General features: G+C 40.5%; 1 protein-coding gene across 4 annotated transcripts; it reads right to left on the bottom strand.

The window, feature by feature from the left end:
- Positions 1-1,583: 1,583 nt before the first annotated feature.
- Positions 1,584-10,906, bottom strand: LOC102294069 (T-box-containing protein TBX6L). 4 transcript variants are annotated; one of them, XM_042223686.1, is made up of 10 exons: positions 10,820-10,877; positions 7,719-7,821; positions 6,559-6,697; positions 3,887-3,989; positions 3,237-3,401; positions 3,006-3,152; positions 2,816-2,892; positions 2,612-2,682; positions 2,253-2,460; positions 1,590-2,114 (listed from the first exon to the last, which is right to left on the bottom strand). In XM_042223686.1, exons 2-10 carry the CDS (start codon positions 7,759-7,761, stop codon positions 1,931-1,933), a joined length of 1,137 nt encoding a protein of 378 aa, XP_042079620.1. In that variant the 5' UTR covers positions 7,762-7,821; positions 10,820-10,877; the 3' UTR covers positions 1,590-1,930. The 4 variants fall into 4 exon arrangements, with proteins under 4 accessions (XP_005951169.1, XP_005951170.1, XP_042079620.1 ...); XM_005951107.3 differs by lacking the exon at positions 10,820-10,877 and having other exon boundaries at positions 1,584-2,114; positions 6,559-6,664; positions 7,719-7,875; XM_005951108.3 differs by lacking the exon at positions 7,719-7,821 and having other exon boundaries at positions 1,587-2,114; positions 10,820-10,906.
- Positions 10,907-16,871: the final 5,965 nt, after the last annotated feature.

The following is a 16,871-nucleotide window of genomic DNA, read 5'->3' as shown; positions in this document are numbered from 1 at the left end:
TGAAAGCGTACGGGCAAATATGTATCCATATAAGGCAGTTTGAATTTCCACATTGATTCTCTTTGTCCTTTTTCTCTGGATCCCTTGTACCTCATGCGTGGGTTAAGTTGCCATTAAAGCCAATCAATGTATTCCTCTGCACTGTGTAAGGCACAGGCCGCAGCGAGAACGACCATAATGAATCAAACCTGACTGATGCTGACCTCTCTTCGGGGCAGTGTGCGTTAGTGAGGGTTTAAATAGATGTGCAGCAGGGTCGATAAAGGCCTTCCTACAGTCCATTATGGCCACCGCCCTCAAGCTAGCTGTGATGGCAGTTATTGTGCTGTAGAGCACTTGGCCCGCAGAAGTGAACGTACAGTAATTTTTCCTTTTTTAATTCTAATTTGAATTCATCTAAAATAGCTGACCAAATACACAACATTAATCTTCATAAGGTATAGTAATGAATGTGGTTTGTTTGCCCTCTGGACACTCAGCAGAAGCAGTAACTGACTTTATGGCACGTCAACTCTTTCCAAACACCATAAACAAAAAACCAAAGGGCACAAGCATTTTTCCCTTTAACCTTGTGGCGTTTTAAACCCCAATCTGATCCTCACATGTGATTAGAATGATGACCACTGATGATTATGAAGTATGACCTGAAACCGGTGACTGAGAAAGTCACTCGGATCTTGTCACTTCCTTGCAAGTGATCCAAAGGTAATTTTTCTTCAGTGCAATCTGAGATGTTCGCAACTACAGGAGCAGAGTCTGCTTTGCAATAACTTATCAGATATGGATGTTATGTACATTTTTGGTGGCAGCATAAATGGTACCAAATCAAAAAAAGATGATAGAATTCAGTAAGATGACCCGTTAAACATGAATTAATGGTGTCAGAAATCAGTCACACTTACACAAGTGTATTTCCACCGCTTTAAAAAGTGCATGTTAAAATTCCAGGTTAGTTTCTCAGAAGCTAGAGTTGCCCAACTTAAAATTAAAAGGACTACAAGTTATGTTTGGCAAAAAATGTTCCATAAGTCAAAAACACAATAAGGAGTTTGCCTGGGTTAAATTAAATTAACTCCCAACTAAAAGTAAGTCACAGCTAGCCCTTCAAGTACACACTGCTCCAGTTTTGGTACCATTTATGTCTGTGCGTTTGTTTAAAGGAAGAAGGGAAAAAAAGGAGTTCAAATCTACAACACAAAAAGATGCAAGTCTGCGCGCATGTTCTAGAAAACTACTTGCTGCAGTGTCTGCTCCCTAAAGCTTTATGAATGTCCCAGATATGGCTTTGCCCTGTCATTCGTAAAACATTTACAGGACAGACGCTCCTGCCTTCTGCTAGGGAAGCATGCCAGGCTATGATCGCATTTCCACACTAGTAGTCTGTCATTTCTTTATCGAGTCAGACACTACGCCAGGGCAGTCTATCATAGCTCCGTTCTTCTTGAATGGTGTCTGACATGTTGTTGCACATGGTGTTAATTGGACTCATTGAAGTGTGAGGTAGAGCGGTCTGTAGGTGTGTTATAGAACAGAATGGATCGTTTCACTTTTACATTCATTCTCACATTTATTTCTCAGCTGAGAGAGAAAAAACAAAACAAAAACACGATATACATGTTAACTTTAAAAAAAAAAACAAAAAAAAACAAAACTAAAAACTTGAGCTTAGACAAATCTCAAGTTAGACTGACCAAAAAAAATATATATATAAAATACAAAATAACACAAAAAGCTAAAACCTCAAGCTAAACAGATTTTTTTTTTCGTCCATTAAAACAGACTATTTTAAGTTGCTGCTGTATATAATCCAAGCTAATGGAAATAAAACAAGTGGAAGGTCAGTTATTCCTCCATGTCTATCACAATCCTTTAGTTCTTTCGTATAGTCATCATCCAACAATTTCACTACCTTAAAAAAAAAGATCAATCTTTACCAAGTTGTGTATGACAGGACAGGGCTCTGGCTCCAGTCCACTGTGGTGTTATACTGGTGGAAGTAGCCATGTTGTTGGATGCAAGGTTCAACTGCAGAACGTGAATTAGGAGGGGGGTGGAGGATGATCTGCGCACCGTCTGGATCTCTGGAAGGGTATGGGAGCATACCATACTCAGACCTGCATGGAAGAGTCACACAGAGGTTAAATGTAATGTGACTGCATGCCTGGTGCTATTCATCTTGATCTCAGGTAGTCTTTGAGTGGGTAGAAGTGTACCAAGCATTTAAACAATACTGGTTATTTTTAAAATCAGACCTGTATGGTTGGTATGGCACGGAAGCAGGCACCATCTGTTCATCACTGCTGCAGTTGTACTCCCGCAGCACCAGGGGCTCAACGTGTATATTCTCAGACGGCTCCAGAGCTGAGCCTGAAAGGTGACCTCCCTTCAGTGACTGCTGTGTGGAGGCCCGACTCTCCTCAGTCTGTGTGAACTGAGAGGTGGAGAGCATCCTCCGCAGGCCTAAGAGGGAAATGCAACATTTAAATCTCGGGAGTGTCGCCACATTTTCACACTGCTTTGGCACAACTTACATCACCATAAATTATTTTCTTACATTTTCTTTTAGTATTCATTTAGTAAAAACTTGAAGATAAACATTACAGAAGCTTACTTGGAGAGCTGTTGCTCAAGTCATCCCTGTCCAGTGTGGGTCTCTTAGCACGGGGGCTTTTATTTGACAACCTAAAATATATCGTATATAATAATTTACATGTTCTTTCCAATTAATGTTAATTTCATGTTTACAATGACCTAAATTAAGAAAAACAAATTGAAAAGTATAACAAAATTTAAGTCTCCTGAGAGGCATTCTTACCTCTTACTGTGAGAATGAGTGCCTCCTTCCCTGAAGCCTTTAGCGAAGGGGTTGTGATCAATTTTCAGTTTGGTAATCTTTGAAGAAACAAGAAAAGACAGTTGAATTGGCATTGCAGAATTCTGTTAAATAAAAAGGATGTTCTGCACAAAAATTTGAATGTTATTGACTGTTTCTGGCAGATTTGAACCTTTGGGTTTTGGTAAGCAGTGACTGCAGTGAACGCCGTCTCTGGGAATGAGAAGCTCTGCACAGAGCCCCAGCGGAGAGTGTATGGGTTATCTGCCTGGACCACATGAAACCTCGGGTAGTAGCGATGCATGGAGAGCAGGATGATCTGATTGTAAGGACAAGAAAGCAAATGGTCAAATACAGTGAAGACGACAATATAGGAAAAAAAAAAGGGGGGGGTGTGTCTTACATGGCCATGCTGATCCAAGGTATTGTTGGTGAGCTTAAGCTTGGGGAAAGATAGTGGCTGCTTCATCCAGTGCCTTCCTGGCGCAGGAGAGTCTGGGTGCGTGTATGTACGACACGGGGGGTGGGGGTCTGCTGCTCCTGCGATCTCCCAATGCTCCTTTTTCCACTACAGCGAAATAGTGAAGTGGGGCAGATTCAAGTGTGAGACTTCAGGATGTGTATAATTAAGCAAACTCTTCACGAACCACAAGAAAACCCTACAAACTCACACATGGGGGAGAGAAATAAAAAGAAAAAAAGCACTCCTTACAGTACTTGACAACCCAATACACTATGCTAAAAGGGAGTGACCCAGTTGGATGGGGATGATTAAAGGGAACAATGCATGAGTTGCTGAATCTATGGAAGGTCAACTACTCCTCATTCACTGATCGGTGATGCTAATTGATTGGGCTTCCAGCCGAGACTGCACTTATAGGCTTGCTTTGATATGCAGCAGTGAACGACCCAGAACGGGCAGACTGAGGTCTGGCTCCAAACTGCAGCCTTTACAAACAGCACTCGGCTCACTTTAAGGCCAAGAAAGAAGGGGGGTGGGTGGGAGCGAACTAGCTACAGCACACAATCATCGCTTGTTGCATGCGATCATACCTTGTACTTGAAGCCATCTACAGGAACAATGTCCATCGTGATGACGTAGTTGGTAAAAGGCTGGAGCCCGGATACCCTGACGCTGCAGTGTGGAAACATCCTCCTGAAAAGGCATGCACCAAGTCAGAAGCAAACATGTGGCTCAAATTAAAAATAAACAACTTTTTAAACACTTAATTTGGGGATTTCTTTTTTGCATGCAGGTCCATTTCAAAGTTTCTTCTACCCAGAAACCTGAAAAACAAAATGACGCGCAAAACAGGTCATCCGCTTTTATGTGGCCTGCATGAAACAATATGTAAAAATGCACTTTGTGTAGTCCTTTTTCAGGACCTTGTATTGTCACCACCAAGGTTTTTTAACCCCCTAAGACCTGAACGCTTTTAATGGCATTTTACCCGACTTATTGTTTCTGAGAAAAATGAGATCCACATATGAGGACATTCGTTTTAAATTTCGATAGAACAGTGGCAGTATAATGTCCTCGAATGTGGGTGTCGGGCCCTTGTAGAGCAAAGAGAGATCTTTGAAAACTAAATTTAAACAAATAACTTGAACTGTTAGGTAAAAATGTTATTATCACTTCCCTGATAAACGTATGTATTATGCTTCCTCTGGATGTCGACAAGACTGCAAATTCAGCTGCTTTCAAGACTTGTTTTTATTACAATACTTGTACTGGTCTGTGTGCTACATCTACTACTACTCCTAAAAAAACCAAACAAACACTGAAACTAAAATTGAAACTGATAAAAACTAAACTAAAAACAAGAAAATACACTCTGGAAGCTACATGAAGATAAACTGAATTCATTGAAAAGCAGTCTTTTCTAATTTTCAGTAAAATGAGAAAATGCAGCTGGATTAGTAACCAGATTGTGTGCTTCACATCGTTCCTGGAAATAATATTTTATTTTGGAGTCATGGAAGTGTTTTAAGGAAAACACAGAGGTCTTTTTGACTATTTATTTAACTGTACCCACTGGATGTGTAACATTCGTCTTCAAAGTTACACATGTTATTTTCTACTCTGTGTTCTAGAGCGTTGACACTAGAAATTAGCAGTTTGAATCCAATGAGACATGAAGCCATTCACATGCTGCTGTCAGATTAAGGAAAGGGAATACCATGGAGAGGCTAGACAAGCCATGACTATGAAAGACGCAAGTCAAGTTTACTCCCTGAAGTGCCCGTGTCTGTCTTCCAGTGAATGCATCTGCGTTGTCTGATTGCAAGTAAAAGCAGCGATAGAAAATTTAACTGTATAGCACAGTGAACTCCCTGCAAAGGGACAGTCTGCTTTATTAAACAACAAAAGCAACCTCTTCCTGAATCAATAGGCAAAGATTTAAAGATGGGTGCAACTTAAAGCTTTCTTATCTGCTTTTATTAATGGTAGGGGAAGTATTTCTTTTATTTAAAGTAGCAATACCACAATATACCATTACAAGTAAAATACATTAATATATTCAGGTATTAGCAGCAATATAAGAGTCAGCATCCATTTATGTATTTTCATTATTCCTACCTGTAAATACCTACTAAATTGCCACAGGTGTGCATTTACAATAACACCAGACCCCTGTTGCATGTATGGGTCGCACGTGTCACTCAATCAAGTGAGCTATAGTGTGACTGACAGAAGTCATTTTATATGTGTATTCTTTAGGATTTAACTCAAAGACATCAGACGCTGCTACTGCAGGGCGATTGTGGCTCAAGAGTTGGGAGTTCGCCTTGTAATCGGAAGGTTGCCGGTTCGAGCCCCGGCTTGGACAGTCTCGGTTGTTGTGTCCTTGGGCAAGACACTTCACCCGTTGCCTACTGGTGGTGGTCAGAGGGCCCGGTGGCGTCAGTGTCCGGCAGCCTCGCCTCTGTCAGTGTGCCCCAGGGTGGCTGTGGTTACAACGTAGCTTACCATCACCAGTGTGTGAATGTTTGTGTGAATGGGTGGATGACTGGTTGTGTAAAGCAATCCTTAGGGACTAGTAAAAGCGCTATACAAATACAGGCCATTTACCATTTCTTGCCTCAGCCAGAACACTGAAGATGGGTCAGTAACTCAAAACATACTGCCAAGGCAACAAAGAGGTGGCACATTAAGGCCATGCAGTGGTCTAGCCATTCTCCAGCCCCCAGTCCTATAGACAGTCTGTGGAGGGAGCTGAAGCATCAAATGCCAAGTGGCAGCTAAAAAACCCTGAAGGAGTTACAGAGTGGAGTGGGCCAAAATCGCTTGTGAGATTATTTCACTCAATGCTTATTTCACTCCATTACATGCACATCAGTTAATAACTTTTATGGTTCTGTCTCTCACCATTAAAATGTTCATTTCTATTGAAGTGAATTAGCAGGGGGATCAAATAATCATATCGCCCAACGTACAAATAAGCAGATAACACATAGTATCAGAAACGCCAATGCAGTCAACTAAAATTTAACTACCGGTAAAGTTAATTAAAGTGAAAAAGACTGCTAAAAAAAAAATATAGCAACACCTTAAAAGAACTTCTTGAAACTGAAAGACAGCAAGATTTTCAGTGAGCCAAACTAGTCATTCTAGCAGTTCTCCAGCTGTTGTGAGAAATACTGATGTCATGAAAAACTGCTGAAGGCACAACACAAAGCACTCTTTAGTGAGCAGAACATGTTCCAAGTATCAGCTTCATTACCTTCCATGTTTTGTGATAATCATCTCTGTACCGATGCTGTGAAAGGACTGCCAGAGATCAGCGTTCTCCAGGGTCACCCTGATGCCACTGGGCTGGTATGGGTGAGCTAACAACGACATGCTCTCATTCAAACTGGAGTCTTGGAAATGAATAAAAAGAATACAAGTATACATGTAAACAGTTCTGCAGCTGTATTGATAGAACCTGGGAATGGTTTACTGCAGCATGAAAAGCCAACCTCCACATCTGAAGAGGCCTTCCACAGGATCAACAGTTCTGAATGTACACTCTCTCTGTAAGAGTTTACCCTTTTTTTATTGTTGTTAGTTTGGGTGCTCATCTCGCATAAGTTATTATTCACCTACAAATCATTACATTTTTCGGACTATAAGGCGCACTTAAAATCCTTTAGTTTTCCCAAAAATTGACAGTGCGCCTTATGTATGAATCTGGTTGTGCTTACTGACCTCAAACTAATTTTATGTGGTAGACGGCGCTCAAAAATCTGTCAAAAATGTTTTAGTACAACTTTGGTAAGCTAGGAACCTGCACCACTTGATGGATTGGCCCAAAACTGTCCATCCATGAAAACAGAATTTATTAAATTTAACAAAGTTAGAAGTTAGCACGCTAGTTTCCACCTAAACATGATATAGCATGTTCTGACTGAGAGATTTCTGAAACAAGTAAAACATACTGCTCTGCTATCACTTCCAACATAAATGAAGACAGCGAAGTAAACAGCAGTGACTTTTTTAGGGTTACTGAAGTTGGGCTACCTGGTATACAATGATGTGGTACGTGATGGCTAACGACATAGCTATGTTAGCATAAAAAATAGTGAAGCTGGAGGATGAAAATTAACTTTTTTTTTGTATTAGTCATTGATATACATGGGAATAGAGCAGCTGCCAGAGAATTCAACATTAATGAATCAATGGTACGGAATTGGAGGAAGCAAGAAGAATGACTTATCTGATGGTTTTGTTTCGCTTAATGCGTCTTATGTATGAAAACAGACTGTTCAACAGTGCGCCTTGTAACCCTGTGTGCCTTATGGCTCGAAAAATAAGGTAATTTATTGTCTTTCTAGAAGATTTTTTGTGTGTCATTTTAAACATGCACATTCATGCAGTACATTGTGTGATAACTGAACTTACCAGCGATATGGTGCAGGTTATCATGTCCTCCTGTCATCTCCATCACAATCACCCTGTGAATCCCTCAAGTTTTTAAACCAAATCCAGCCTTGAAATGGTCAAACTGTAGTGAGAACACTCGGGAGTTTATATCCTTGATCTGTGGGCCTTGAACTCGATTGGTCATAAGAAGAGGGGTGGCCTTTTTGTGGGGGGGAGGGGGTCAGAAAAGACTGAGGGGGCAGGTGAGGGGGTTTACCTGCTATTTAGTTTCTTTATTTTTCTTTTTAAAGGGCTTGTGTGCAACCATTTGTTGCTTTTTTTTCTCCCAAACACTGCTATTTAAATTTGAGTCTTGGGAAGAAATAAGATTTTTCCATCATATTAAACCATAAATGTATCCAATAAATTAGTATGTTCCATTCTTTATTTGGTCCATTGACTGCATTTACACGTAGATGGTAGAAATCACGTCTGAACACACCTTTAAAGCCCTCAAAGACAGAAAGGCCAGTGATTTGGCTTTGATGCAAGAACTGGCGTTCTGCTATGTTCAAGGCACACAGTATGCGTGTACTAGACCTGAAACCCATAAAAATATTAATTCCCTACTTTTCTCCTGCATTCCCAAAGAAAACGGACAGCAACCATTTAAAAAAATGCGGGCTGGGGGGAGGGGGGCACGACCCCTCTCGGCAGCTTTGAATGTGTATTGAGAACAAGCTGTTTGAGAGTTTGTGTCTAGCCTTGACAATGATGCTAAACTGGCCAAATGGCCTCATTTACTCAAGCCCCCGCCACACACCCACTCACTACTACTCTCTGGGAAGAGACAGGCAAGCAGTCAGAAGCCAGTTCAAATCAAAGACCGGTGGCAGAAGAGTTGAGCAGCTGTGTTAAAGTTTGAAAACCAAATGCTAAGGATAAAAACAGAAAAAGTGCAAATAGAAAACATCCCTATCTATCTATCTGAAGATCTCTCTGAGCCGTTTTTGATCAAGTTTCAATAGATTTATTTGCACTGAGAGTAATTACGATTAAAATCCTTCATCAAAATTACCACAGTTCCCAAACAGATACAAAAATGGCATAATGTGCATCTTTTAGCCTTCCTCTGCTTACAAACCACATACAGTAATTCCCATATGTTTAAAAAAAATCACTTTAAAGAACAAAGGAAGGGGCCTGCTGATGCCAAATTTCAGAAGACAAATCTGGATGTTAAAAGTTTCTAAGTCTTTAGGAATGCATACTTCATAGTGCTGTCAGATTATTTACGGTCAGATTTCCCTCTCTACATTTTACAGCCATCTTATAAGGAAGAGTGGCTCGCTTGCCCTGTGAACACATTTCTCCTCCAAATAAAGGGCATGTTGAAACATTTCTCCTCTGCTTAAGTCAACTTCAGGCTTGAAGATGGAATTTGGTCTGCCTACGGCATGGATCACCTCTGAAAGTATGCCACAAAGTCAAGTCTGTATGGAAAAGTCATAATTTAGCTCTGCTAATGACATTTCACGAGAACAAAGCCTTTTATTAGGAACCAGTTGCTTCTTTACAGGGACATTTGATTAGCATAGTTTTGGTCCCCTTACACTGACAGTTTACTGACTTCAGAGTTGTTCAGAGTGATCACCTTCATTTAATGATGAAACATATCCATCTTCTCTTCCAGGATGACACTACCTCAACCCACAGGAGGCATCATTGGCAGTTATGTAAATCATATCCTTTTAGTCACTACTAAATCCAAGTCAGCTTTGGACCGGTGTGTTGCACATACAGGAAAGAAGGATTTTCAGTCCTTGCATTAAAGCTCTAGGGAACTTAAGATTAACATCAATAACATGTTGAAGAGAGCATGTGGTAGCCGAACACCTCACCAAGACATTTTTGCTGAGATTTGCCTTAATTCGTCACCCATCACCAAAGTTTACATCCTCCCTTTGCACTTTTACCCATGTGATTTAAAACGAATCAAACGGAAAACCACCAAATGATGTTAAAAGGTGAAAGCCACACTATTGTAGGTTGTAAGATATTATCACTAACATTTCTTCTGCATGTCTGTTGTTTTGCTATTTCCAATGCATCAGTTCTGCTGCAATAAAAATATCTCATGCCACAGGAAATTCTGTGGTTTCAACAAGTTAGTCTAAACTGCAGCTCAAAGATGCAGCGCATGACATCACTACTGGTAGTTTACACACTTGGCTCTGCTCAGCTCACTACCTGGTGGGCCTTTTCCTACACAGAGGAAGTATTTGCAACCCACCAAAAAGGTTTTACCAGAGAAAAAGAGGGGAAAGCGTTTTTCTTTTTTTACTTTTACACAAATTCAGGATTTTTAATAATGTCACCTCTAAGAAGCATATTTGTTTACAAAATGGTCACAAATAACAGGAAAAGGCATTGATGTTTGTCAGATAAGACGATGAATTCATCTCCTTCAAAAATACTGTAAATGCTTCAGCTAGAACCACAGTTACTGCCAAATGCAATAAATACTGAAGCACTTCCACAGGTAAGTGCTTACGAGCTTTATCTTATGATTGCCTATCAGGTATGCTTTTTGACTTGTGCTATGTTTAAAGTGATAAATGTTACAAGGCCAACAGTAATAAAATAGCTGGCTCCTTTTTTTAAAATGAAGGTGATACATGCGTGCAGATTCATGCATACAGAGATGCTGTCTGACTAACAGGATATGTGTGAAAAATGTGTGAAAAGGAGATTAAAAATTGTGAGACTGCGACGAGAATTTTTGGTCAATGCTGCCACCTACTGGACCCTAAATGGCATGAATACCTCCAAATCGCTTTCCTAAAAAATCTGATGTCCTCCTGATCAAACGTTCTGCGTAATTAAGCCTAAAGTAAGATAATTTAATGTTCACTTGAATGTATATTTATTATGATGAGACAGAAGGATTTGTTTTTAAATTTGTGATTAAAAGTGAGGTCCAATATTCTAAAACTGTCTGAATTATGTACAGGCTTAATGTAATGACTAAGCACACCTGTGACTTCTGTGGTTTGGATAAAACTGGGGGCTGCCAAAGTGAACTAATGAATTTAGTATTTTGATGAAATTTTAAAATAAAATGAAATGATGTTTCTCACCTTACGGAGCAATCACACTCCTGCGTGGACTGACAACCAACTTAAACCACCAGCAAACAATTAGCTATGGCTGGGACTGAACCAAATGATGGGTGAGCACTCAGATGCTCTAATTAGTGCTGTCAAATCCAGAAAAGTGGAAAATAGGTGCATGCTGCAGGTGGGGAAAGAAAGCTTAATTGACAAAACTATTATTGCTACCAAGAAGCAGAAGACAAAACTGAAGTAAAAGGATTCTGTGAAGGTAAAGGAATCAAATCAAATCCATTCATTTCATTGAGAATTCAAATTTATTTATGTGGCTTTGAATGCAAACAACAGCTGCCTGTCTCTAATACTGTAAGGTGGTCCCTACAGTATTAGAGACAGGCCAGCAATCTGATGATCCCCTATGAGCAAGCACTTGGCAACTGTGGGGAGGAAAAACTCCCCGTTGGGAAGAAACCTCCAGCAGAACCAGGCTCAGGAAGGAGCAGCCTTCTGCCGTGACTGGCTGGGTTTTCAACTGTTGTTTGCATGACTGAGATGGTAAGAGCCTAATTAACCCCATTATACCCCAATTATTAGTTATTTCCCTATTAAAATCGTCATAGTCCAGTTAGAGCCAAATAAAGTTGGCACTGACATTAGGTTGTCTTCACCTTTTCCATTTCCATAGAGGAAAATTAAAGGTATTGTGCTAAAAATGAAAGTAAATAAATTAATATAGCTTGAATTTTGTTGACCAAGAACAATAAAATGCAAAGGCAAACGCAAATACATCCTACAGCATGTGACATCAGGTGTGCCACATAATTTCTGACCTCTTCGACCATTTTCCAGAACATGGGACGAATAGCCACAATTGCTGACTTGCACATGTTGGACACTGTGGTAATGGATTGTCCTGAAAATCCAGTTCCTCTCCTGATGATAGAAACCCCTCTATGAAGAATCCCATTATGTTCTTCTCTCCCTTCCAAAGGAGGCCTGTCTCTGTTCCCAATTCACCCCCCCCCCCCCCCCCCCCCCCCCCCCCCCCCCCCCCCCCCCCCCCCCCCCCCCCTTCATGGTGTTCTGAGACTATTTGGCTGGGTCTTAGGTCTGGGATCCTGGATTCAGCAGGGTCTGATGCATCTCGATTTGGATTTTCCCATAGCTGATGTCTTTGAATCACAGAAGGCTGCTGCTGTATATTTTCAGGGTGAAGAATTTCACACACTTGGTTTAAACCGCTATTCTGATTATGCTGTCCTCTGCAGCTGCTGAGGCGGGGTTCAGGTATATGCTGATCTGGCAAAGGTAGGGGAGACCGGGATAGTTGTAACATTTTTGACATTTCTGTCTGTAAATTGGAGCTCTTTTAAGGTAGTGGATTCAAAATGTAATGCAAAGTATTTACATGTCTCTGCTATTAAATAGTGCAGCTATTTTCTCTGCAGCACAATTACCCATTGCATGGTATGGCTCAAACACAAAGAGTGAAATGTTACAATTAACCCCATAGTCTGGGTTAGTTGTAACATATCCTGGGGTGAAATGTAACACAATGAAATAAGGGTACTGACAAAACATTAACATGTAATCTTTGTTTATTCAACACATGAATGCACTTAGAGCTGTGTGTGTGTGTGTGTGTGTGTGTGTGGTGAGTGTGTGTGTGTGCGTGTGTGTGTGTGTGTGTGTGTGTGTGTGTGCTTGTGTGTGTGTGTGTGTGTGTGTGACAGAATGCAGAAATCTAGCTTTTGAACATATTCCAACCCCCCAAAAAAGACAAATTATGGAATTTTCTGCAACTGAATATTTCATTAATTTTGGTTGGTCTTCCTTGAGTTTGGCCTCATTGGCTCAGTGGGCATTATAACCTACAACTCTTGCACCAATTTTGAACATAACAATGAAGCTGAAAAAATGTAGTTGTTCACCAGCATCGCAATTCCATTACTTTTTATCATGGCTTACCTTGGTGTGGTTTGCAAAGTGCTTCAGAAAGATGAGGAAATCTGTTTCTTGCACCCATCCTGATTTATTTCCACTACCAGTACTTCCTACTGGTCCATCTCTGACACAGTGGTCTGCATAATGTATGTGTGGGAACACAAACAGTGGAGGAATTGTGTTGCCAATGGCATTAACCGCATATACAAAAGCGACCAGTGAACCTCTCTCTGCTGATGTCGTTGCCCCAACTTGTTTAATATAAGTTAAAGTAATAGTGTGGTAAGTTGTAACATCTGCATTATTGTTACAACTAACCCAGACTGTTGCTGTTACAACTGACCCAGACTCCTATAGCCATGAACTAGCTAACATTACAGCCAACGGCTAAAACATTAGCTCTAAAGACCTACACAGAATATATCCCCATAGACATACAAATAACATAATTTAAGTTTGATGAGTTTAACTGCAAAGCAGATAATGCTATTAGAAATTGAAATAAAGTAGAAAAACTTACTTTTTGGCATACAAATTACTTTTTTTCATGTTAAATTGTCTGTGTTTGACAAAATGTGCTGATTTTTCACATGTGATAGCAGAACTGAATTGGGCATGCACAGGATGAGTCACATCATTTGAAACTTAGCCCTGATTGGAGAAATTGGAAGTGTTACAACTGACCCACGTTACAACTATCCCCGGTCTCCCCTACCTCATGTTCCGCGTGTAAAATTTGGTTACCACAGCGAACTTCAGGTGCCTCGCATACAGTTTGGTCAGCAGTGGGTGAACGTTGGTCATCAAATCCCAACGTTTTTCTCATAATTTTGTGAGCATAAGTGCCCACAGTGCAAATCGCGCCCCAAACGGAGTTTGACATGTTTACAGATGACGAGTTCTCTATTGCTTTCCTTAATTCTTGCAGTACTGCGTTATAGCGCTTAAACAAGCTTTTAGCGTGCGTCATGCAACTCAAAGGTCTGTTTAAGGATTTTTGAGGATCAAAGGGAAGCGTTCTATGTGTGACGTCACCAGGTTTGCGTGAACACGTGACGACGGCAACAATCTGATTACCGTGGAAACCAGTCGTGCATTTTTTCCGCAGTTTAAAACTGCTCGTGACTGTGGCGATTGAAAGACATGATTTATTTATATTTGCAAACTAAAAGCGCAAGATTAATGAAAACTGTTTTCTACGTGCGGCCGTCCTAAATATTTTTAAGTGACCTGCACGTCTTTTTGTACAGAACAAACAGATGTAGCGAAGCCGTAGCGTTGCTCAACCCGAGAATGATGATATGTGTTTGCGTGTAAACATAATAAGATTTGACCTTGGTGAGTTTTTCTATGACGTCACAGTAAAAGTTTCATATTTTTTTATTGGCTGAGGACCAAAGTTGCTGAGAATTCAAGTAAACATCTTATGATGTGTTTTCCATCTTCTAGTCTGATAGTAGACATATATTTCACTTAATTTAGTCTAAATTACACAGAGTGCTTTTATTAGTAGGCCATCAGATTTATTGGAAAACATATTTATCACTTCCACCTCTTCTTTAAGTCAAAGAGTTATTTTTATTGATGGCATGAAGTTGGCTTTAAAGTGAGTTGTAAGGTCTCGGGGTTGATATTGTTACAGCATCAACTTGATCACAAACTCACAACCGTTGAACTAAAACACAATGTAAATTCAATGAAATGGAAAGACGGGTGAAACAGAGACATAAAGTCATCGATATAATATGCAAAACATACTGGCCCATGCTTTGAGGCAGAAATAAACACCTTACAGATATTTTTAAGAACATTTGAACTTCTTCTGACTTAGATTTGTCTCTCCAGCTTCAGCTTGCCATGGTCATACCTCAACATGGGCATGCATCTTCCTCAGGTGCACCAGTGGAACCAACATGCAGTACAATAGTTCCTACATGAGAATTTCCACAATAAATGTCCTAATGACATATAAAATATGCATAGTGCAAAACAAAATATGTTAACTAAAAGTATGGCAGTAAAACTCCCACCAAATGACAAACCTATTGTGATTTCTGCCTAAACACATTATAGTAGGAACATGCTTACATTTTAGCATTTATTCTGCTTCTAGCAATAGCACAGTTTTGTGTACTGGCCTATCAAGATACGCTGGTTTGACAGTCCTTTTCCCATCCCTATCCAAAATTGAATCACAGAGAAAAAGCTTAACCATTCTAATACTTCCATCTACGCTTGGATATACCTCTGTTACTCTTGCCAGTTTCCACTTTTTCCTTGGAGAATTGTCTTCTTGAAGAATAACAATATCTTTCACCTTTGCACTCCTTTTATCTTTTTGCCAGATCTGTCTCTGTTGAAGAGTGAGAAGATATTCCTTCTTCCACCTTGTCCAGAATTAATTGGCTAAAAACTAAACTTGGCGCCATCTCCTTCTCAAGTACAGGTCCCTGCTCACAAATTTGCCAGGAGCGGGTAGAATAATGCTGGCCTTCATCATGAGAATATGATTTGGTGTACGAGGCTCTAAATTTGGGTCATTTAGGTTCTCTACTACTACTAGGTGCTATTCACAATAGCCATAACTTCATAAAGACACGTTCTGAGTGAGGAAGTGTCAAGTCTCTTAGAAGTGTGATCTAGAATAGTCGTTAAAACGCATCTAATAGTCCTAATTTGCCTTCCCCAAAAACCTCCCATGTGGCTTGAAGAGGGGTGTTCAGAACAAACTTACATCTGCATTGTTTCAACTGTTCTTTGTCAAAATCATTCAGTGCATTTAAAAGCTCTCCATCTCCATCCATCCATTTCTCCTTTTTTTTCAGGGTCGCGGGGGGCGATGGAGCCTATCCCAGCTGTCATAGGGCGGGAGGTGGGCTACACCCTGGACAGGTCGCCAGTCTAACACACAGGGATGGACAACCATTCATACCTATGGGCAATTCAGATTTTTCAATTAACCTATCCCTACAAACTGCATGTCTTTGGACAGTGGGAGGAAGCCGGAGTACCCGGAGATAACCCATGCAAACACGGTTGGAATTGAACTCAGGACCTTCTTGCTGTGAGGCAACAGTGCTAACCACCGTACCACCATGCTGCCCTCAAAAGCGCTCCCTTAGCACCAAAATAATTTAGTACCTTGGTCACACCTGATTACATGTCCACAAATAGAAATAAAACAACATGATGCATTCATAAAATGATCAGTTGTAAGGTCATCCAACATTTCATTATGTATTGCTCTAGAACACATACATGTACAAAGAAGACCATACCTTTTAAGTTCTTTTCTACCCTCTTTTACATAAAAAGGTCCAAAACAGTCAATGCCACAGTAGGAGAATGGGGGTGTTGTTTCCATTCTATCCTCTGGTAAATCTGACCTCCCATGATCTTGACTATGTCTCCTGTACTTTGTGCAGGTTGTGCACTTGTAGATGTGAGAAGCAACTGAATTGCTGCATCCTGTAATGCATACTCTATTGGAGCGCAGCTCAGTGACAGTTATTCCTCTTCCTTGGTGCTGCACATTTTCGTGGTACTGTTTAATAAGTAAACACAACATGACTTGATTTGGGGATAATGGCAGGATGTTTGATATATGGGTGTAGAGTTGCTCTTGTCCTCCCACCCTAAGTACTCCCTGCTCATCAACAAATGGACTTAGGCTGTAGAGCTTGTGTGTCTTATCCTTCAGTTGAATGTCCTTCCCTCGAGTCAAGTCCTTGATTTCTTTGTTCTGTTCTGTTCTTAAATAACTACATTTTCCGTAGCCTGTCACACCAGCGTCTGAAAAATGGTGTAGTTCACACTGCCTGTGTTTGCAGGTAAGACACGTCTTTGAACTTTCACCTTTGACAAGTTTTGAAGATCTAGGATTCCCACAGTGACAGTGTTGATCTGAGAGTGGCTCGTCCCATTCTACTTTCTCTTGGCATAACTGTTGCAGGATTTGTTTTCCTCTTAGGATGAAGGGTGCCACAAATCCCAGTGGGTCGTACACTGATGCTATTGTGCACAGAATTCCTCTTCTTGTCATTGGGCGCTCTTTTACAGTTACTCTGCACTAAAACTCATCAGAAGAAATGCACCACTGAACACCAAGTGGTCTTTCCATCAATAGATCTAAGTC

Source organism: Haplochromis burtoni, unplaced genomic scaffold, assembly GCF_018398535.1.
Source record: "Haplochromis burtoni strain Fernald_Lab_line unplaced genomic scaffold, NCSU_Asbu1 Contig_118, whole genome shotgun sequence".
In the NCBI taxonomy this organism is placed as follows: Eukaryota; Metazoa; Chordata; class Actinopteri; order Cichliformes; family Cichlidae; genus Haplochromis; species Haplochromis burtoni.
This window is presented reverse-complemented; position numbering and strand designations above follow the sequence as displayed.